We start from the raw sequence: 18,807 nt of genomic DNA on the forward strand, positions 1-18,807 counted from the left end.
CAGGCGGGAGGAGGGCCCGGCGGAGGCTGCGGGGTCCCGCGCTGCGGGCGGGGAGGGGCGAGGGCCTGCGAGAGCGTGCGGGGCTCCGGGCGGCCGGCGGTGGGCGTGTCCTGGCCCGCGGGGCGGGGCCGGGGCGGGGCTCCGGGCGGCCGGCGGTGGGCGTGTCCTGGCCCGCGGGGCGGGGCCGGGGCGGGGCCGGCGGCGCTGTCCGGTGCTGAAGCGCGGCCCGGCGCCGCCGCAGGAGCGCGGAGAGGCGCGGCGGTGGGAGCTGGCGCCGCCCCGCTCGGCCCCGCTCGGCCCCGCTCGGTCTCGCTTCCGCGCTGCCATGGACTGAGCGCCGGACCAGCTGCGGGGATGGGGCCGCCGCTCCCGCTGCTGCTGCTGCTGCTGCTGCCGCCGCTGCCGCGCGCCCTGCCCGCCGCCCCCGCGCCCGCCCCCCGCGGCCGGCAGCTCCCGGGGCGCCTCGGTGAGTGGGGGTGTCGCGGGCCGGGCGCCGGGGAGGGGCGGCTCGGCGGGCGGGGCGCGGGTCTCGCGCCCCTGCCCCGGCGTCCTGCTCGGTGGCCGCGGCTCGCCGGCCCGGGCGCCAGGACCTCCCCGCGGCCAGCCACGCGGTCCACCCCGCGCGAGGCCCCGGGCGTGGGCGCCCCCGCGTCCGCGTCCCCGCCGCCCGCGCCGCGTGGCCTCGCGGCCTGCGCGGCCGGCCTGGTCTCTGGCGGGCCGCCGCTGCCCTGCCTTCAGCGTGCGATCGCCCGTCAGCGCGGCCGAGATCCGGGGCCTTTCCCTCCCTGACCCGCGGAAGGAAGGGAAGGCCGCGGCGCGAGGGCGGCACCTCGCGCTGATCTCGTTAAGCAGACCTGCGGTAAAGCCAGCGTTTGCAGGCGGCTTGCTGTCCGTGCCGGAGGGCTGGGCTGCTTCATCCAACCAAACCCCAGAGGGAAAACACTGCAGGCCTGAGGTGGCAGGGGTCTCCCGGACCGTGGGCTGGCCACCAGCCGGCAGCTCCATGTCGCCCTGCTGTTCTGGTCTCACGCCATGACCAACTGGCCTTCACAGAGGGGATGGGACAGGAGGCCCCTGTTCACCACTGCAGAGTCCTGGGGGCTGGCACTGCCCAGTCCCTCACATGCAGTCTCTGTCCCAGGGCCAGGGTGTGAGTGTCCAGGTTGCCCTCACTTAAAATCAGCCCAGAAGGCTGACTGTGCCCCAGTCTCTCGTGCTGGAGCTTTTTTCTTCCTTGATGGGCTTGAATTGGCTTCTGTCTTCATGGGAGAGCTGTTTGCCCAGCTGGCCAGCTGCCGGTCTCCACATGCACGTGGCTGTCCCTGGTAGGCCAGGAAGACCCAGGACCAGCTGACCTGGGCCCACCCTACTAGAGTCCCAGGGAAGACAGGCCCTCACAGGATGAGCCAGGCTGGTCCTGCACAGGCCTCTTTCCCTTTGTGATTGTCAGACCACAGCATCTGACCACAGCCAAAAAGAGGGGAGTGGCAGAGGGCAGCAGAGGAAACCCAAAGACGCAAGCAATGAAGAAAGAAGGTGGCCAAGCTGTCCTGGACCTCTGCCGGGCCAGCAGTGTTGTTGTGGACAAGCAAAGTCGAATCTTGTCATTTGGGAGGGGTGCCCTGGGTGGCTGGGCCTCCTGGGCCTGCCCAACCTGCTTTGATCTTGGAAGCTGAATGGGGCTGGAGCCACCTGGGTTATTGGGTGCTGGGATGATATGTTCCCTTACATCCAGCTTGTAACGTGGTGTCACTGATTATGGGATGCTGTAGTCTTTTTATGGACAATACAAAGGACCCAGGCTTCCCCAGGATTGTTCCAAGTTCTCCAGGGCTCAGATACAGCCATCATATTCCTTAGAATTGGAAATAGCTCTGGCAATACTGTCCTGCCTCCCTCCAGAGGGCTGACCCCCCTCAGCACCCTACTCAGGAGCTGTCCTGATTCTTGGGATGCCTCTCAGGACATGGGCAGGTTCACCTGCAGAAGTCAGCGGCCACTGTTGCTTTCTCTGCTTGTTTGGTAATGGTCATACCAACCTCATTGTTCCAAATAATGAGACACAGTTGAAGATGAACGTGGCAACCTAACTGGCCAGCCATGTCACTGTGGTCTGTTTGGCTATTAGCACTCAGCCTCAGGTTGAGGCTGACAGTACAGATTAGAACCAAGACAGATGCTACCAAGACTGGAGGACCCATCACTCCTGTGTGGAAGCCCTGGCCTGAGCAAGGGGCTCTTTTTTCCATGGTGGAGGAGCTCCTGAGAGACCAGGGCCAGCAGAGGCCAATCTGAGTCTGTCCTCCGTGCTTTGAGCCACCCTGTAGGGTGCTGGCTTCAGAAAGGCTGTCCGCAGCACCCTGGGACACCCCACTTTCTGTTCTCAAAGGACCCTCTTCCCCTAATGACTTCAGCTTCCTGTACCTCCTGTTCTGCAATGCCTCTTTGGCGACCGATGATCTGTGAGACTGAACTGATCAGGGCTGAACAGTGGGGTGTGGCACAGACACCCCTGTTCAATGACATGGTTGAGCTTGCCAAGGCAGCACTGCTATACCAGGCAGGACTGTCCAGGGCAGCTTAGTGACTTCCTCTCTTCAGGCATTGCATTTTTGGGTTTCCTCTGCTCCCCCTGACACCCCCCAACCCTGCCTTTCTCTGGGGTTTCAGGGCCTCCTTTTGTCCAGGTTCTCCCTGAATGTAGGGGCCATCCTGCGTTCATGGAGCTGGTCTGTGATCCTGATCAGGTGGCCTCCAAGTTGAAGGGGCAGGCACATAAAGATCCTGCCCCCTTTGCCATAGAAACATGGATTTCATTGCCAGAGATGGAGTGGAGGAGGCCCCTGCAGATTTCCCTGGAGAGTCAGGTCTCAGCCTCCTGGAGGCACCTGCTGGGAGGACAGGGCTGTTCCTGTGGCCCCTTTGTTCTGGCCTCCCTGTTGGCCCACACATGCTTTCCATTCACCAGTGAGCCCACACGGAGCTGCAGAGCAGAGCGGGCAGGAGGGGAGCAGGCTGCTTTGTGAACTAGATGGCGTGGTTGTTTATTTTTAAATCAAAGGATCCTTCCTCCCACAAAGGCACGCGTCGTCTCTGCTTGTTGGGGTCCCGGGCTCTCCGCCGTGTGCTGGCGTGGTCATCAGCAGCCTGCCCTTCCCCGGGCCCACAGCCCAGCTCGGTCAGTGAGTGACTCTCGGTTCAGGGCTCCATCAGCCTTGGGGCTGGTGCTCCTGGGCAGGACTGGGCTGTGTGGAGAACCCTTAGCTTTAGGAGAAGGGGTGCCAGACTCTGGGCCCAGCATGAAGCCAGATGCCCCGAGAGGGGCTGTGGGTGGCAGTTTCCTGTGTCCAGAGACGGCAGTGCAGTGTGTTAGCCTGGGGGGGGGGGGCGGTGAGAAGAGCTGTGGGCAGCTCCTAGCGGGCTGAGCTTGCTGTACATTTTGTCTGGCCCCTCTCTGTCCAGCCTGCTGTCAGCACATCGTTCTGTGGTGCCTGCATGGAGGTGGGTGGTCCCGCAGCACCAGGCTGCTCTCCATCTTCCTGTGTGAGACCCTGGGACCCATGCCAGCCACCCGCCAGGGACTTCTGTGTGCCGCGTAGGTTTTCTGGGTCCCCTGCTCCAGGAAGGTGGGGCTGTGGCCACGAGATGGTGGTGGAGGGCCGGTGGTCAGGTGCAAACTGAGGCCTGTGTCTTGCTCAGCACCGCTACGAGCATCGATTGTTTTAGTGGCGATGGCTTCTGCACTCTGGGTTCATTCTGTTCTATTTTTTACGTAGTCTTATTACCTTATTGGTGAATAGAGTCGTCTGTCCACTTTTCTCTGCAGTTTCCAAGGAATGTGGGGCAAGGAGGAGGGCGGGGCCGTCTGGACGGTGGTGGTGCAGGGTCTCAGTAAGAGGTCCACTCCACTGCCTGGTGGAGCATCTGCTTGGAAGTTCCCATTCCTTAAGGAAAGGCATTCATAAATAAGTGTGGCCCAAACTAAAAATAACTCCCTGACTTCTGGTGGCAGATGTTTAAGGCTGTGCATCCTGTGTGGCCTGTACGGCCTGTGTGGCCTGTGAGGCCTGTGTGTCCTGTGCGGCCTCTGTGGCCTGTGTGGCCTGTGTGTCCTGTGAGGCCTCTGTGGCCTGTGTGTCCTGTGTGTCCTGTGCGGCCTCTGTGGCCTGTGCAGCCTGTGTGGCCTATGCAGCCTGTGTGTCCTGTGTGTCCTGTGCGGCCTCTGTGGCCTGTGTGTCCTGTGCGGCCTCTGTGGCCTGTGCAGCCTGTGTGGCCTATGCAGCCTGTGTGTCCTGTGTGTCCTGTGCGGCCTCTGTGGCCTGCGTGGCCTGTGTGTCCTGTGCGGCCTCTGTGGCCTGTGTGTCCTGTGCGGCCTCTGTGGCCTGCGTGGCCTGTGTGTCCTGTGCGGCCTGTGTGTCCTGTGCGGCCTGTGTGGCCTGTGTGGCCTGTGTGTCCTGTGTGGCCTGTGCGGCCTCTGTGGCCTGTGTGGCCTGTGCATCCTATATGTCCTGTTCAGCCTGTGCGGCCTCTGGCCTGTGTGGCCTGTGTGTCCTGTATGGCCTCTGTGGCCTGTGTGGCCTGTGCGTCCTGTGTGGCCTGTGCGTCCTCTGTGGCCTGTGTGTCCTGTGTGGCCTCTGTGGCCTGTGCGGCCTGTGTGTCCTGTGTGGCCTGTGTGGCCTGTGTGGCCTGTGCGTCCTGTGTGGCCTGTGTGGCCTGTGCATTCTGTGCCCCCTGTGTGGCCTGTGCACCCTGTGTATCCTGTGCCCCCTGTGTGGCCTGTGTGGCCTGTGCACCCTGTGCATCCTGTGCCCCCTGTGCGGCCTGTGTGCAGATAGCACTGGTTTGAGGATCCCTGTGTGTGGAGGGGCTTTCAGGAGTGTGCAGAAAGCATTTCCCCAGATGCCCCTGGGTACGCAGGCCAGGGGCTCAGCTAAGTAAGGGCCTGCCTTGTCTTTCCTGACGAGATGTTCCGTTTCCCAGAGAAAGCACACAGCTGAGCTGGTGGCACACCCCCAGCCTCACAGGAGAGCACCTGGCAGCTGTTTCCATGTTAGTATAAATTGACCTTCATAAATGTAGACCCAGCTGGACTTATTTTTTCTAATCTTGGTTGACAGAAGGCCAGAAAACTCAAGAAGCAGGAAGCAGCCCGCTTTCCTGCCACGTGGAAACAGAGTGGGCAGTTTGAGAAGGAAGGGCGTTTCTTCCTGCTATCTCTGAGCACTCCACCAGGTCTTGCTTCCGCCGTCTGGGTGGGATGTGAGCGGGGTGAGGCTCCCGGAAGCTCCCCTCTGGCCCCTTGATAAGTGGTGACTCATGGGTCTCTGAAGCTGGACTTTGAGCTTGGGCTGTTTGTCTTTAACACCACAGCGCACCAGACGCCGGGAGGCCCAGTGACTGGTGGTGGTTGCTTGGTGCCAACTCTTCTAGGGAGGTTGGCAGGAGGGTTTCACCAGCTGTTCCTCGCTGACCCCTCCAGTCGTGCTGCCCGTGATCCAGGACACAAAGGACGCGCCTTCTCTGCCCTGAACTGCACTCCAGGGAGGGGTGGCCCAGAGGCAGGGCTCATAGCTGCAGGGCGGGCGGTGGGCACTGTCCCTGGGAGTCGACCTTAACATCACCACACAGGATGGCCGGCTTTTCCTCAGCACACCGTCCTTGGTGTGATCAGGTGTCTCTCCATCCCGAGGGGGACAGATCAGCCAGAGGCCACTGCTCCCCCTGCAGGGAGCTCCCCAGGACAGTGTCTCCCGGTGGAGGACCCAGGGTGGAGCCGGGTGGCCCCGTGGGATGCAGGTCCCGGAGGGCACTGACTGCTGGCGCCCCTGCTGCCACCCCCTGCGCACAGGATGTGCCCCACACTGCTGCAGGGCCCGTCTCCCTGGGTGCTCAGAGCCTGCAAGTGCGTCCACTGCCCACTTCCCCTGGCTGAGGCAGGAGCAGCCCAGGTTCCAGGCCAGCCCCACAACTCAGACCCGCAGCAGCTCAGCAAGACCCCCATCCTATTTCAACTCAGCTTTGAAGTGCTGTTTGGCACTGGGCTGGGTGTGATGTGTGAGGTTTGCCCGGGTGCCTCCTGAGGAGTGCTGGTGTCTGGCAGTGGACGCTTGCTTTGGAGACCTGTAGCCCTCCCACGTGCAGGAACGGAGCGGCACCGTGGGATGCCCTCCACCGTGCCTGTGAACACACTTCAGGTGCTCACTGTGCTTTGCCGACTCTTCCTTGAGACCAGGTCTCGATGCGCTGCCCAGGCTGGTCTGGAACTCCTGAGCCCGGAGAGGCCCTCCTGCCTCAGTGTCCTGAGATGCTGGGACTGTAGGCACATGCCCCTGTCCCCAGCTCCATCACCTTTTTAAAATGTGCTGATACAGAGTCCAGGAGTGAATTCTTATCTCAGACTTCAAAATGAGGATGAAAGAATGATTACTTTCTTAAGAAAATTTAAGAGTGGGCTTGTTGGAGCTGATACCCGGAGGCCAGAGGCCTGCTTCTGGTGCAGTGTCCGACACACTGTGTAGGATGTCTGGAAGGGCCAGTTGGGCCGACCTGGCTTCCAAAGGGAAAGGACTGTGCACACGTGTGCACGTCACCTGTGGTCCCAGCAGCAGTGTGATCGACTTGTGGACTGATGGAGCTGTGACTGAGGCTGCCAGGGACTGATGTTTTCTCCGAAGGGGGTGGCATTTCGCTGCAGCCCAAGGCAGTGGTCGACCTGCTCTGTGACTTGAGCCTGCTCGTGGCCCGTGGCAGCCAGTGTGTGAGTGGAACCAGGCCTCACACTGCCCACGGGCAGGCAGATGAGACAGAGGGGCTGGAGTCCACTGAAGCAGCTGCGGAGGTGCTGACCAGCCTTCCCACGGAGAATTCTCAGAGGCAAGTTCTTGCCTCCACGAGAACCCTTGGAACTGTCTGCTTTGTCTAAAGTAGGCAGAGGTTGAGATCCTCAAACCTCCACCTGATGTAAGAGTGGTAGAAACTGAAACATTCATGGGGGGGAAATCCCTGTGGGGTCGGGTATGGTGGCACACCCAGTAACCTGAGGCAGGAGGATCACAAGTTCAAGGCCAGCCTCGGGAACGGAGTGAGACCCTCAGCAAATTTTCAAGACCCCGAGAGAAAAATTAAAGGACTGGGGATATAGCTCAGCACTCAGGAAACCCTGGTGGAAATCCTGTAAACAAAAAACAAAACAAAACAAAAAAAAAGGCTACTGCTGGAAATCCTGGCTCCACTGGAAAAGCATGGAAGCCTCTCAGCACCCTCCTCTAACTCCTTGTCCTCAGTATCACCCCGGCATCCTCACCTCCAGCATCCTCACCTCAGCATCCTCACCACAGCAACCTCACCTCCAGCATCCTCACCTCCAGCATCCTCACCTCAGCATCCTCACCCCAGCATCCTCACCTCAGCATCCTCACCCCAGCATCCTCACCCCAGCATCCTCACCCCAGCATCCTCACCTCAGCATCCTCACCTCCAGCATCCTCACCTCAGCATCCTCACCTCAGCATCCTAACCTCAGCATCCTCACCCCAGCATCCTCACCTCAGCTTCCTCACCCAGCATCCTCACCTCAGCATCCTCACCCCAGCATCCTCACCTCAGCTTCCTCACCCAGCATCCTCACCTCAGCATCCTCACCCCAGCATCCTCACCTCAGCATCCTCACCTCAGCTTCCTCACCTCAGCATCCTCACCCCACCATCCTCACCCCAGCATCCTCACCTCAGCATCCTCACCTCAGCATCCTCACCTCAGCTTCCTCACCCAGCATCCTCACCTCAGCATCCTCACCTCAGCTTCCTCACCCAGCATCCTCACCTCAGCATCCTCACCCCAGCGTCCTCACCCCAGCGTCCTCACCTCAGCGTCCTCACCTCAGCTTCCTCACCTCAGCATCCTCACCTCAGCTTCCTCACCCAGCATCCTCACCTCAGCATCCTCACCCCAGCATCCTCACCTCAGCATCCTCACCTCAGCTTCCTCACCTCAGCATCCTCACCCCAGCATCCTCACCCCAGCATCCTCACCTCAGCATCCTCACCTCAGCTTCCTCACCCAGCATCCTCACCTCAGCATCCTCACCTCAGCTTCCTCACCCAGCATCCTCACCTCCAGCATCCTCACCTCAGCATCCTCACCCAGCATCCTCACCTCCAGCATCCTCACCTCAGCATCCTCACCTCCAGCATCCTCACCTCAGCATCCTCACCCCAGCATCCTCACCTCAGCATCCTCACCTCAGCGTCCTCACCTCAGCTTCCTCACCTCAGCATCCTCACCCCAGCATCCTCACCTCAGCTTCCTCACCTCAGCATCCTCACCTCAGCATCCTCACCTCAGCTTCCTCACCCAGCATCCTCACCTCAGCATCCTCACCTCAGCATCCTCACCTCAGCTTCCTCACCCAGCATCCTCACCCCAGCATCCTCACCCCAGCATCCTCACCCCACCATCCTCACCCAGCATCCTCACCCCAGCATCCTCACCTCAGCGTCCTCACCTCAGCTTCCTCACCTCAGCATCCTCACCCCAGCATCCTCACCCCAGCATCCTCACCTCAGCATCCTCACCTCAGCATCCTCACCTCAGCATCCTCACCTCAGCTTCCTCACCCAGCATCCTCACCCCAGCATCCTCACCCCAGCATCCTCACCCCACCATCCTCACCCAGCATCCTCACCCCAGCATCCTCACCTCAGCGTCCTCACCTCAGCTTCCTCACCTCAGCTTCCTCACCCAGCATCCTCACCTCAGCATCCTCACCTCAGCATCCTCACCTCAGCTTCCTCACCTCAGCATCCTCACCCCAGCATCCTCACCTCAGCGTCCTCACCTCAGCTTCCTCACCTCAGCATCCTCACCTCAGCATCCTCACCTCAGCTTCCTCACCCAGCATCCTCACCCCAGCATCCTCACCCCAGCATCCTCACCTCAGCTTCCTCACCCAGCATCCTCACCCCAGCATCCTCACCTCAGCTTCCTCACCCAGCATCCTCACCCAGCATCCTCACCTCAGCATCCTCACCTCAGCATCCTCACCTCAGCATCCTCACCCCAGCATCCTCACATCAGCATCCTCACCCCAGCATCCTCACCCCAGCATCCTCACCCCAGCATCCTCACCTCAGCTTCCTCACCCAGCATCCTCACCTCAGCATCCTCACCCCAGCATCCTCACCCCAGCATCCTCACCTCAGCATCCTCACCTCAGCTTCCTCACCCAGCATCCTCACCTCAGCTTCCTCACCCAGCATCCTCACCTCCAGCATCCTCACCTCAGCATCCTCACCCCAGCATCCTCACCTCAGCGTCCTCACCTCAGCTTCCTCACCTCAGCATCCTCACCCCAGCATCCTCACCCAGCATCCTCACCTCCAGCATCCTCACCTCAGCATCCTCACCCCAGCATCCTCACCTCAGCGTCCTCACCTCAGCTTCCTCACCTCAGCATCCTCACCCCAGCATCCTCACCCAGCATCCTCACCTCAGCGTCCTCACCTCAGCTTCCTCACCTCAGCATCCTCACCCCAGCATCCTCACCTCAGCTTCCTCACCTCAGCATCCTCACCCCAGCATCCTCACCTCAGCTTCCTCACCCAGCATCCTCACCTCAGCGTCCTCACCTCAGCTTCCTCACCCCAGCATCCTCACCCCACCATCCTCACCCAGCATCCTCACCCAGCATCCTCACTTCATCATCCTCCCCTCAGCATCCTCACCCCACCATCCTCACCTCAGCATCCTCACCTCAGCATCCTCACCCCACCATCCTCACCTCAGCATCCTCACCTCAGTATCCTCACCCCACCATCCTCACCCCAGCATCCTCACCTCAGCATCCTCACCCCACCATCCTCACCTCAGCATCCTCACCTCAGCATCCTCACCCCACCATGCTCACCTCAGCATCCTCTCCTCAGCATCCTCACCCCACCATCCTCACCTCAGCATCCTCACCTCAGCATCCTCACCCCACCATCCTCACCTCAGCATCCTCACATCAGCATCCTCACCTCACCATCCTCACCCAGCATCCTCACCTCAGCATCCTCACCACAGCCTCCTCACCCCACCATCCTCACCTCAGCATCCTCACCTCAGCCTCCTCACCCCACCATCCTCACCTCAGCATCCTCACCTCAGCATCCTCACCCAGCATCCTCACCCAGCATCCTCACACAGCATCCTCACCCAACATCCTCCCCTCATCATCCTCACCCCAGCATCCTCACCTCTGCATCCTCACCTCTGCATCCTCACCTCAGCATCCTCACCTCCAGCATCCTCACCTCAGCATCCTCACCTCTGCATCCTCCCCTCAGCATCCTCACCCCACCCTCCTCACCCCACCATCCTCACCCAGCATCCTCACCCAGCATCCTCACCTCAGCATCCTCACCTCAGCATCCTCACCCCAGCATCCTCACTCCAGCATCCTCACCTCCAACATCCTCACCTCCAGCATCCTCACCTCAGCATCCTCACCTCCAGCATCCTCACCTCAGCATCCTCACCCCAGAATCCTCACCCCAGCATCCTCACCTCAGCATCCTCACCTCAGCATCCTCCCCTCAGCATCCTCACCTCAGCATCCTCACCCCACCATCCTCACCCAGCATCCTCACCCAGCATCCTCACTTCAGCATCCTCCCCTCAGCATCCTCACCCCACCATCCTCACCTCAGCATCCTCACCTCAGCATCCTCACCCCACCATCCTCACCTCAGCATCCTCACCTCAGCATCCTCACCCCACCATCCTCACCTCAGCATCCTCACCTCAGCATCCTCACCCCACCATCCTCACCTCAGCATCCTCACCTCAGCATCCTCACCCCACCATCCTCACCTCAGCATCCTCACCTCAGCATCCTCACCCCACCATCCTCACCTCAGCGTCCTCACCTCAGCATCCTCACCTCAGCATCCTCACCCCACCATCCTCACCCCAGCATCCTCACCTCAGCATCCTCACCCCAGCATCCTCACCCCAGCATCCTCACCTCAGCATCCTCACCTCAGCATCCTCACCCCAGCATCCTCACCTCTGCATCCTCACCTCTGCATCCTCACCTCAGCATCCTCACCTCCAGCATCCTCACCTCAGCATCCTCACCTCTGCATCCTCCCCTCAGCATCCTCACCCCACCATCCTCACCCCACCATCCTCACCCAGCATCCTCACCCAGCATCCTCACCTCAGCATCCTCACCCCACCATCCTCACCTCAGCATCCTCACCCCACCATTCTCACCCAGCATCCTCACCTCAGCATCCTCACCTCAGCATCCTCACCCCAGCATCCTCACCCCAGCATCCTCATCTCCAGCATCCTCATCTCCAGCATTCTCACCTCAGCATCCTCACCTCCAGCATCCTCACCTCAGCATCCTCACCCCAGAATCCTCACCCCAGCATCCTCACCTCAGCATCCTCACCTCAGCATCCTCAACTTCAGCATCCTCACCTCAGCATCCTCACCTCAGCATCCTCACCCCAGCATCCTCACCCCAGCATCCTCACCCCACCATCCTCACGTCAGCATCCTCACCTCAGCATCCTCACCCCAGCATCCTCACCTCAGCATCCTCACCTCAGCATCCTGAACCCACCGTCCTCATCTCCAGCATCCTCACCTGCTGCAACTCCCCCCCCAGCATTCTCAAACCGCCCTCCTCTCCTCCCAGCATGCTCACACCTGCGTCCTCACAACTGCGTCCTCACCTTCAACATCCTCTTCACAGAAACCTCACACCTGCATCCTTGTCCCTGAGCATCCCCATCTCCAGGATCCTCACCTCCAGCATCTTCTCCCCGCAGACTTACCTGAGATTTCTTGTCAGAGTCCTGACCACAGGTGTTGTGCAGTGTCCTGTCTTACCTGAGGCTTCCTGTCAGGATCCTGAGCACACATGGTGATGGTGGTCGTCCTGTCTTACCTGAGGCTTCCTGAAATGGTCCTAGCACAGGTGGTGGTGGAGTGCTCTCTCTGACCTGAGGCTTCCTGTCAGAGTCCTGAGCACAGGTGGTGGTGGTGGGTGCCCTGTCTTACCTGAGGCTTCCTGTCCGGGTCCTGAGCGCAGGTGGTGCTTGTGGTGTGTCCTGTCTTACCTGAGGCTTCCTGTGAGAGTAGAGAGCACAAGTGATGGTGAGTGTCCTGTCTTACCTGAGGCTTCCTGTGAGAGTAGAGAGCACAAGTGATGGTGAGTGTCCTGTCTTACCTGAGGCTTCCTGTGGGAGTTCAGAGCACAGGTGGTGGTGGGTGCCCTGTCTCACCTGAGGCTTCCTGTCAGGGTCCTGAGCGCAGGTGGTGCTTGTGGTGTGTCCTGTCTTACCTGAGGCTTCCTGTGAGAGTCCAGAGCACAGGTGGTGGTGGGTGTCCTGTCTTACCTGAGACTTCCGGTCAGGGTCCTGAGCACAGGTGGTGGTGGTGGGTGTCCTGTCTGACCTGAGGCTTCCTGTCATGGTCCTGAGAACAGGTGGTGTTGGTGGGTGTCCTGTCTGACCTGAGGCTTCCTCTCAGAGTCCTGAGCACAGGTGGTGTTGGTGGGTGTGCTGTCTTACCTGAGGCTTCCTTTCAGTGTCCTGAGCACAGGTGGTGGTGGGTGTCCTGTCTGACCTGAGGCTTCCTTTCAGTGTCCTGAGCACAGGTGGTGGTGGTGTGTGTGCTGTCTTACCTGAGGCTTCTTGTTAGGGTCCTGAGCACAGGTGGTGGTGGTGGGTGTCCTGTCTGACCTGAGGCTTCCTGTCATGGTCCTGAGAACAGGTGGTGTTGGTGGGTGTCCTGTCTGACCTGAGGCTTCCTGTCAGGGTCCTGGGCACAGGTGGTGTTGGTGTGTGTGCTGTCTTACCTGAGGCTTCCAGTCAGGGTCCTGGGCACAGGTGGTGGTGGTGGGTGTCCTGTCTTACCTGAGTCTTCCAGTCAGGGTCCTGAGCACAGGTGGTGGTGGGTGTCCTGTCTGACCTGAGGCTTCCTCTCAGACTCCTGAGCACAGGTGGTGTTGGTATGTGTGCTGTCTTACCTGAGGCTTCCTGTCAGAATCCTGAGCACAGGTGGTGGTGGTGGGTGTCCTGTCTTACCTGAGGCTTCTTGTTAGGGTCCTGAGCACAGTCGAGGTGGGATATCCAGTCTTACCTGAGGCTTCCTGTCATAGTACTGAGCACAGGTGGTGGTGGTGGGTGTCCTGTCTTACTTGAGGCTTCCTGTGAGGGTCCACAGCACAGGTGGTGGTGGGTGTCCTGTCTTACCTGAAGCTTCCTGTGAGAGTCCAGAGCACAGGGGCTGCTGGGTGTCCTGTCTTACCTCAGGCTTCCTGTCAGGGTCCTGAGCACAGGTGGTTTTGGTGGTGTCCTGTCTTACCTGAGGCTTCCTCTCAGGGTCCTAAGCACAGGTGGTGGTGGTGGGTGTCCTGTCTTACCTGAGGCTTCCTGTCAGAGTCATGAGCACAGGAGGTGTTGGTGGGTGTCCTGTTTAACTGAGGCTTCCTGTCAGGGTCCTGAGCACAGGTGGTGGTGGTGGGTGTCCTGTCTTACCTGAGGCTTCCTGTCAGGGTCCTGAGCACAGGTGGTGGTGGTGGGTGTCCTGTCTTACCTGAGGCTTCCTGTCAGGGTCCTGAGCACGGGTGGTGGTGGTGGGTGTCCTGTCTTACCTGAGGCTTCCTGTCAGAGTCCAGAGCCCAGGTGGTGGTGGGTGTCCTGTCTTACCTGACGCTACCTGTCAGGCTGCTGAGTACAGGTGGTGGTGGTGGGTGTCCTGTCTTACCTGACGCTTCCTGTCAGGCTGCTGAGTACAGGTGGTGGTGGTGGTTTTGGGTGTCCTGTCTTACCTGAGGTTTCCTCTCAGGGTCGTGAGTACAGGTGGTGGTGGTGGTGGGTGTCCTGTCTTATCTGAGCTTCCTGTCAGAATCCTGAGCACAGGTGTGGTGCGGTTTCCTGTCTTACCTGAGGCTTCCTGTGAGACTCCTGACCTGGCTGGTGGTGGTGGGTGTCCTGTCTTACCTGAGGCTTCCTGTCAGGGTGTTGAGCACAGGTGTGGTGTGGTGTCCTGTCATACCTCAGGCTTCCCGTCAGAGTCTTGAGTATAGTTGGTGGTGGTGGGTTGTCCTGTCTTACCTGAGGCTTCCTGTCAGAGTCCTGAGCACATTGGTGATAGTGGTGGGTGTCCTGTCTTACCTGAGGCCTCCTATCAGGTTCCTGAGCACAGGTGGGCTGGGTTGTCCTGTCTTACCTGAGGCTTCCTGTCAGGGGCCTGAGTACAGGTGTGGTGGGTTGTGCTGTCTTACCTGAGGCTTCCTGTCAATGTCCTGAGCACAGGTGGTGGTGATGGGGTGTCATGTCTTACCTGAGACATCTTGTCAGGGTCCTGAGCTCAGGTGGTGGTGGTGGGTGTCCTGTCCTACCTGAGGTTTCCTGTCAGGGTCCTGAGCACAGGTGGTGGTGGGTTTTCCTGTCTTACCTGAGACTTCCTGTGAGGGTCCTGAGCAAGGTGGTTGTTGGTGGGTGTCCTGTCTTATCTGAGGCTTCCTGTCTGAGTCCTGAACACAGGTGGTGGTGGGTGTCCTGTCTTACCGGAGGCTTCCTGTCAGGGTCCTGAGCACAGGTGGTGGTGGTGGGTGTCCTGTTTTACCTGAGACTTCCTGTCAGAGTGCTGAGCACAGGTGGTGGTGGTGGGTGTCCTGTCTTACCTGAGGCTTCCTTCAGAGTGCTGAGCACAGGTGGTGGTGGTGGGTGTCCTGTCCTACCTGAGGCTTCCTGTCAGGGTCCTGAGCACAGTTTTGGTGGGTTGTCCTCTTACTTGAGGCTTCCTTTCATGGTCCTGAGCACAGGTGGTGGTGGTGTGTGTGCTGTCTTACCTGAGGCTTCCTGTCAGGGTCCTGAGCACAGGTGGTGGTGGGTTGTCCTGTCTCACCTGAGGCTTCCTGTCAGGGTCCTGAGCACAGGTGGTCGTGGGTTTTCCTGTCTTACCCGAGGCTTCCTGTCAGGGTCCTGAGCACGGGTGTTGTTGTTGGGTGTCCTGTCTTACCTGAGGCTTCCTGTCTGAGTCCTGAGCACAGGTGTGGTGGGGTGTCCTGTCTTACCAGAGGCTTCCTCTCAAGGTCCTGAGCACAGGTGATGCAGGTGGTGTCCTGACTTACCTGAGGCTTCCTGTCAGAGTCCTGAGCAATGGTGTGGTCGGGTTTCCTGTCTTACCTGAGGCTTCCTGTCAGGGTCCTTAGCACTGGTGTTTGGTTGGGTTGTCCTGTGTTACCTGAGGCTTCCTGTCAGAGTCCTGAACACAGTTGGTTGTAGTGGTGGGTGTCCTCTCTTACCTGAGGCTTCCTGTCAGGGTCCTGAGCACAGGTATGGTGGGTTGTCCTGTCTTACCTGAGGCTTCCTGTGAGAGTCCTGACACAGGTGGCGGCGGCTTGTCCTGTCTTACCTGAGGCTTCCTGTCGGGGTCCTGAGCGCAGGTGGTGGTGAGTTGTCCTGTCTTACCTGAGGCTTCCTGTAAGTGTCCTGAGCACAGGTGGTCATGTGTGTCCTGCCTTACCTGAAGCTTCCTGTCATAGTCCTGAGCATAGGTGTGGTGGGGTTTCCTGTCTTTCCTGAGGCTTCCTGTCAGTTTCCTAAGCACCGGTGGTGGTTGGTGTCCTGTCTTACCTGAGGCTTCCTCTTAGGCTGATGAGTACAGGTGGTGGTTGGTGTCCTGTCTTACCTGAGGCTTTCTGTCAGGCTGCTGAGTACAGGTGGTGGTGGTCGGTGTAATGTGTTATGAGGCTTCCTGTCAGGATCCTGAGCACAGGTCATGACGTTGGGGTGTCCTGTCTTACCTCAGGCTTCCTGTCAGTGTCCTGAGCACAGGTGGTGTTGGTGGGGTGTCCTGTCTTACCTGAGGCTTCCTCTCTGGGTCCTGAGCATAGGTGTGGTTGGGTGTCCAGTCTTTCCTGACGCTTCCTGTCAAAGTCTGAGGACAGGTGTGGTGGGGTGTCCAGTCTTTTCTGAGGCGTCCTGTCAGCGTCCTGTGCGGAGGTGGTGGTGGTGGTGTGTCCTGTCTTACCTGAGGCTTCCTGTGAGAGTCCAGCGCAGAGGTGGTGGTGGGGGTGTCCTGTCTTACCTGAGGCTTCCTGTCAGAGTCCTGAGCACAGGTGGTGGTGGTGGGTGTCCTGTCTTACTTGAGCCTTCCTGTCAGAGTCCTGAGCACAGGTGGTGGTGGGGGTGTCCTGTCTTACTTGAGCCTTCCTGTAACAGTCCTGAGCACAGGTGGTGGTGGTGGGATATCCAGTCTTACCTGAGGCTTCCTGTCAGGGTCCTGAGCACAGGTGGTGGTGGTGGGATATCCAGTCTTACCTGAGGCTTCCTGTCAGGTTCCTGAGCTCAGGTGTGGTGGGGTGTCCTGTCTTACCTGAGGCTTCCTGTGAGGGTCCTGAGCTCGGCTGGTGGTGGTGGGTGTCCTGTCTTACCTGAGGCTTTCTGTCAGAGTCCTGAGCACAGGTGGTGGTGGCGTATCCTGTTTTAGCTGAGGCTTAGTTAGGGTCCTGAGCACAGGTGGTTGTGGTTGGTTGTCCTGTCCTACCTGTGGCTTCCTGTCAGTGTCCTCTGCACAGGTGGTTGTGGTGTGTCCTGTCTTAGCTGAGGCTTCCTTTCAGAGCCGGAAGTACAGGCAGTGGTGGGATGCGTTCTGGGGCCCTTAGGGTCTAGGGTTCCACCTGTGCCCTTGCTGTGGCAGTGACCGTCCTGGTTACCTGCCCCCACAGGCCTGCAGGCAGGTCCTCCAATGGTCAGCCCCAGCCTGCTTTGCCTCAGGTGACTGACAGGGGTAGGATGTTCCCTCTGGCCCCAGCCTGGCCAAATCACTCTCTTATTCAGAATGTGCTGGTGGCGGGGGGCTGCCGCGTGCCCGGCTCTACGTAAACCTCACGACGAGTGGGCAGGGGCTTGTTCCCAGGTGCTCACAGCCCCACGGCCACACAGGCACGGGCCGGGAGTAGCCCTGTGCACCTCGGCTGCCTGGGAGAGCGGAGTGTGACCCTCCCACAGTGGAATGTAGCTCCGTGGTAGGGAAGACGGAGGTGGCAGGTGCTGCACAGTCAGAGGGTCCTGGAGGGCATGGTGCTCAGGAGGGGTCGGGACACAGGGCCCCCACCCTGCCCAGCCAGTCGCCTGGTTGAATGTGGCGGCCTTCTTGGTGGATGAGTGTTTGTCAGAGGGAATTGGTGCATCGGCTGGGACGCTGCAGGGTGGACGGGCTCCTCCTTGGCTTGGAAGGTGGAAGATATTCTTCTGAGGGGGAGCCGCCCAGGTCCCTGGACGCCCTGGCGAGAGAGGGCCTGGCGATCCTGTTGGCGTGCCCCTGTCTCCCTCCAGGATGCGTTGGGCTGGAGGCGGGGCTTCTGGTGGGCTCTGGGCGGGCTGGAGGCGGGGCTTCTGGTGGGCTCTGGGCGGGCTGAAGGCGGGGCTTCTGGTGGGCGGGACGAGGGCTGGAGGCGGGGCTTCTGGTGGGCGGGGCGAGGGCTGGAGGGGTTGCTTCTGGTGGGATCTGCGAGGGCTGGAGGAGTGGCTTCTGGTGGGCTCTGCTCGGGCTGGAGGAGTGGCTTCTGGTGGGCGGGGCGAGGGCTGGAGGAGGTGCTTCTGGTGGGCGCGGCGAGGGCTGGAGGAGGTGCTTCTGGTGGGCGGGGCGAGGGCTGGAGGAGGTGCTTCTGGTGGGCGGGGTGAGGGCTGGAGGGGTTTTTGGTGGGCGGGGCGAGGGCTGGAGGAGGGGCTTCTGGTGGGCACGGCGAGTTGCGGGGTCACTCTGTGGGGGCCTGGCTCCTTCTCCAGTAGCTCTGCGGAAGGAGGGCGTTTATCGGGCCTGGACGCCCCACAAGCCGCCTGGAGACGAGGTGTGTCCTCTGCGGGAGACCTTGGGGTGGCGGCACAGCCCAGCCAGTTCCATCAGTCTCTGAGGCCAGCTCTGTCTCACCTTCCAAAGGACCCATCGTTTTCATTAGCATCCTGGGAGCAGAACCCAGAGCAGTTCCGGGGCCTGCCAGTGCCACCAGGGGTGAGGGGTCAGCCGCAGGGCCTCCGTTCTGCCTGCTGTGCGGCGGTCACTCTGCAGAGCCACCTGGGCCTCAGAGCTCACCAACAGGATGCAGCTGATCTTCTGGAAGTCACCAGAAACTGAATCAGAAGGAGCTGGAGGTGCCTTCCCCAGCAGGTGCTGGTGCGTTCAAACGGCGTGTCACTGGAGGCCGCGAGTCCTGGCTGGGAGGCGGTGCAGAGGAGCGTGCGGGTGGGCAGGCTCCACGCTGCTCCCGACGAGCCTCGGAGTCCTGGTCAGGAGCAGAGCTTCCTGGCGTGGGCTCAGTGGAGGAGAGCAGAAGGGCCACCTTCCTGCCCAAGCTCGCCAAGGCTCTGGATCTCCAGCACCCCGTGGCAGCGGCATCTGGTGTGTCTGAGCCATGCTGGCCTGGCTGGTCAGCACAGGCCAAGCTCTGTACCAGGGCTTGGGCAGCAGAGGTGCTGGGTGCAAGGTCAGCTTCCTTTAGTGGTGCACGTGTTCATCCCGAGATGGCCGAGTACAGGAAGGACGTCGCTCCAGTGTGTCCTCGTTCTGGGCTCCAGCTCTTCATTCGGGGCACACCTGGCATTTGGAAGTGACGGGAAGCAGCCAGCAGCCACCTCCCTGGTGTTCCTGCCAGGGTGCCCTGTCCTGCGTCCTGCCCGCCCTGCACTCGCCCTCCATTCTCTGCCCGAGGGCCTCCAGGGCCCCAGGAAGCTCTGGAGCTGCGGTGCTCACTCTGGTTCCCGTGCTCCCCGGAGCCAGAGCCCATGCCGACTCCTGTCA

At 60.3% G+C, this 18,807-nt stretch overlaps 1 protein-coding gene across 2 annotated transcripts in view; it reads left to right on the forward strand.

Moving 5' to 3' along the window:
• Positions 1–206: 206 nt before the first annotated feature.
• Positions 207–18,807, forward strand: part of PTPRN2 (protein tyrosine phosphatase receptor type N2) — a 712,067-nt gene continuing 693,466 nt past the window's right edge. Inside the window, exon 1 of one of the 2 annotated variants that reach the window (XM_079150661.1) lies at positions 207–466. In XM_079150661.1, the coding sequence (XP_079006787.1) occupies positions 355–466 (112 nt within the window). In that variant the 5' untranslated portion in view covers positions 207–354. The remainder of the gene's footprint in view (positions 467–18,807) is intronic. The other variant, XM_079150657.1, reaches the window with a different exon arrangement.

The sequence above is a fragment of the Sciurus vulgaris genome (genome assembly GCF_902686455.1).
Source record: "Sciurus vulgaris genome assembly, chromosome: 8".
NCBI classification, from domain to species: domain Eukaryota; kingdom Metazoa; phylum Chordata; class Mammalia; order Rodentia; family Sciuridae; genus Sciurus; species Sciurus vulgaris.